Below are 1,762 nucleotides of genomic sequence, written 5' to 3' on the forward strand. Positions count from 1 at the left end.
CATAATGCTCTCCAGTTCCATCCATGCTGTTGCAACTACGCTGTGATAAAAATGAAGGCCATTGACAATTGAGTGCTGTTCCCTGGAGGCCCACCACCTCACCTGTTCTGTTACTTGTTTGTAGGATTTAGGGGACACCTAACCCCTTCCTTATATGACTTCAGCTCCTACACTATCATTCTGTGGGTGGGTGTGCCCTGCTTATGTTGGTGTCTCCACTACTAACACAGAATCTTCCAGAGGACATAGGCTCAGTGAATGTCTGGGGATTAAATGAACCACTGAGCAGGGATCGTCTTTATGTAGATGAAATCCCTCCACTTTCTTGCTGGAACCAAGGATCCTTAGAGAAGTTGTTTCATGCAAAGACAGACGAGAAGAGATAGGAATCAAAAATTAACAACCTCTTGCTTTTATTTTTCTATTTATTAACTCCATCGATTGTACTGCCGAGTTCTTACACATTTCCAAGGAAATCCTTTTATAATGCCATGTTATCTATTTTGGGATCACAAACTACGATGGGAAGTGTCCCAATTTTCGTTATACAATAGCAAATCTCTTACTCTTGAGCTGGACATGTAGAAATATATAATGTGATCAATGTCATTTACAAACTTACATGCTAAAAGTTTATGAAACCTGCTATGAAAAGGGACATTAGAAAATTTCCTTAAAAATCGCAAAATAATAAATCATAAATTTCTCAATCATAATAGGAGCCCAAACCTTTCCCTGGGCCTCACTATTAGTTTCTTCTCAAACATAGAGTTGAAAATTGGATGCACTTTATGCCCAGCAAAAGAAGTTAATGCACATGGGCCTGCAAAGTGCCTGGATTCAACTCTGGCTCAGGCATAGTGGTTCTCATTGTACTCAGGCCCTTCAAGCAGGGATGAAAGGGAATAGGGATCCCTGTCATTAACCCTGAGCACAAACTGGAGGGTTTTCAACATGGTAGTCTCCGCATGGGCTCTGGGACCCCATAGGAACTCATAGCGTGCAGGATCGCTATTGGGCACCTGGTGGTACACTAGGTACTGTTCCTGCACCCAAACTTTGGTGAGGAGCTCCCTGGGCTCCCCATAGAGCCAATGAACCTTCCCATCATGCACCCCTAAAATATTCACTGCTTCCCAGATTTTCTCCTCAGGGGCACAATCACCCTCTGAGGCGATCACACACAGAAGTGTGACCAGGAGGCCTGTGTTGGGATATCTGTGCCCATCGCTCACCATCCCATCATAGGTGAGCCCCAAGGCAGTGGCCAGGACATAGGTGTGGGTACTGGGGTCCATTTGTTTCACAACAATACCAAAACCCAACTGGATGCATTCAGTGGCTGCACTGAAAAGCTCAGGAAAGTGGTCCTGGTGCTCTTTGATGACACTACTCAGCATTTCTGCCTTTGTGGTTGGCTCCTTTGCACGATACTTCAGGAGCAGAAACTCCACCATTTCTATCATCTTCAAATGCAGTGCTTTGTAGAGCAAGAAATCGGCATCATCTTCAGGGCCTCCCTCAGTGTTTGGACCCTCCTCATCTTGGCTGCTGGAGCTCTCATCTTCAGAGTGTCTCCATGGAAAGGATGCCATGGCATGGGGGGAGGGGAAGGCACCCTGAGGACTCTGGGGAGGACTTAGTGTCTCAGCAGCAGACACCTGCTCTAGGCTGTCTAAAAGCAGGACTGAGGGGGAGGAAGAACGAGAGGAGGAGAGAGACGGGGCATCCTCCTCCTCCTCCTCCTCCTCCTCCTCCTCCT

At 46.6% G+C, this 1,762-nt stretch overlaps 1 protein-coding gene across 1 annotated transcript; it reads right to left on the minus strand.

Moving 5' to 3' along the window:
* Positions 1-851: 851 nt before the first annotated feature.
* On the minus strand, positions 852-1,595 carry LOC102255419 (melanoma-associated antigen 10). The gene has a single exon (XM_005853073.1). It carries the CDS (start codon positions 1,593-1,595, stop codon positions 852-854), a length of 744 nt encoding a protein of 247 aa, XP_005853135.1.
* Positions 1,596-1,762: the final 167 nt, after the last annotated feature.

Source organism: Myotis brandtii, unplaced genomic scaffold (genome assembly GCF_000412655.1).
Source record: "Myotis brandtii unplaced genomic scaffold, ASM41265v1 Scaffold31070, whole genome shotgun sequence".
Taxonomy (NCBI): domain Eukaryota; kingdom Metazoa; phylum Chordata; class Mammalia; order Chiroptera; family Vespertilionidae; genus Myotis; species Myotis brandtii.

Coding starts and splice junctions, on each gene's coding strand:
- LOC102255419 (XM_005853073.1), bottom strand. CDS start 1,595: ATGGCATCCTTTCCATGGAGACACTCTGAAGATGAGAGCTCCAGCAGC.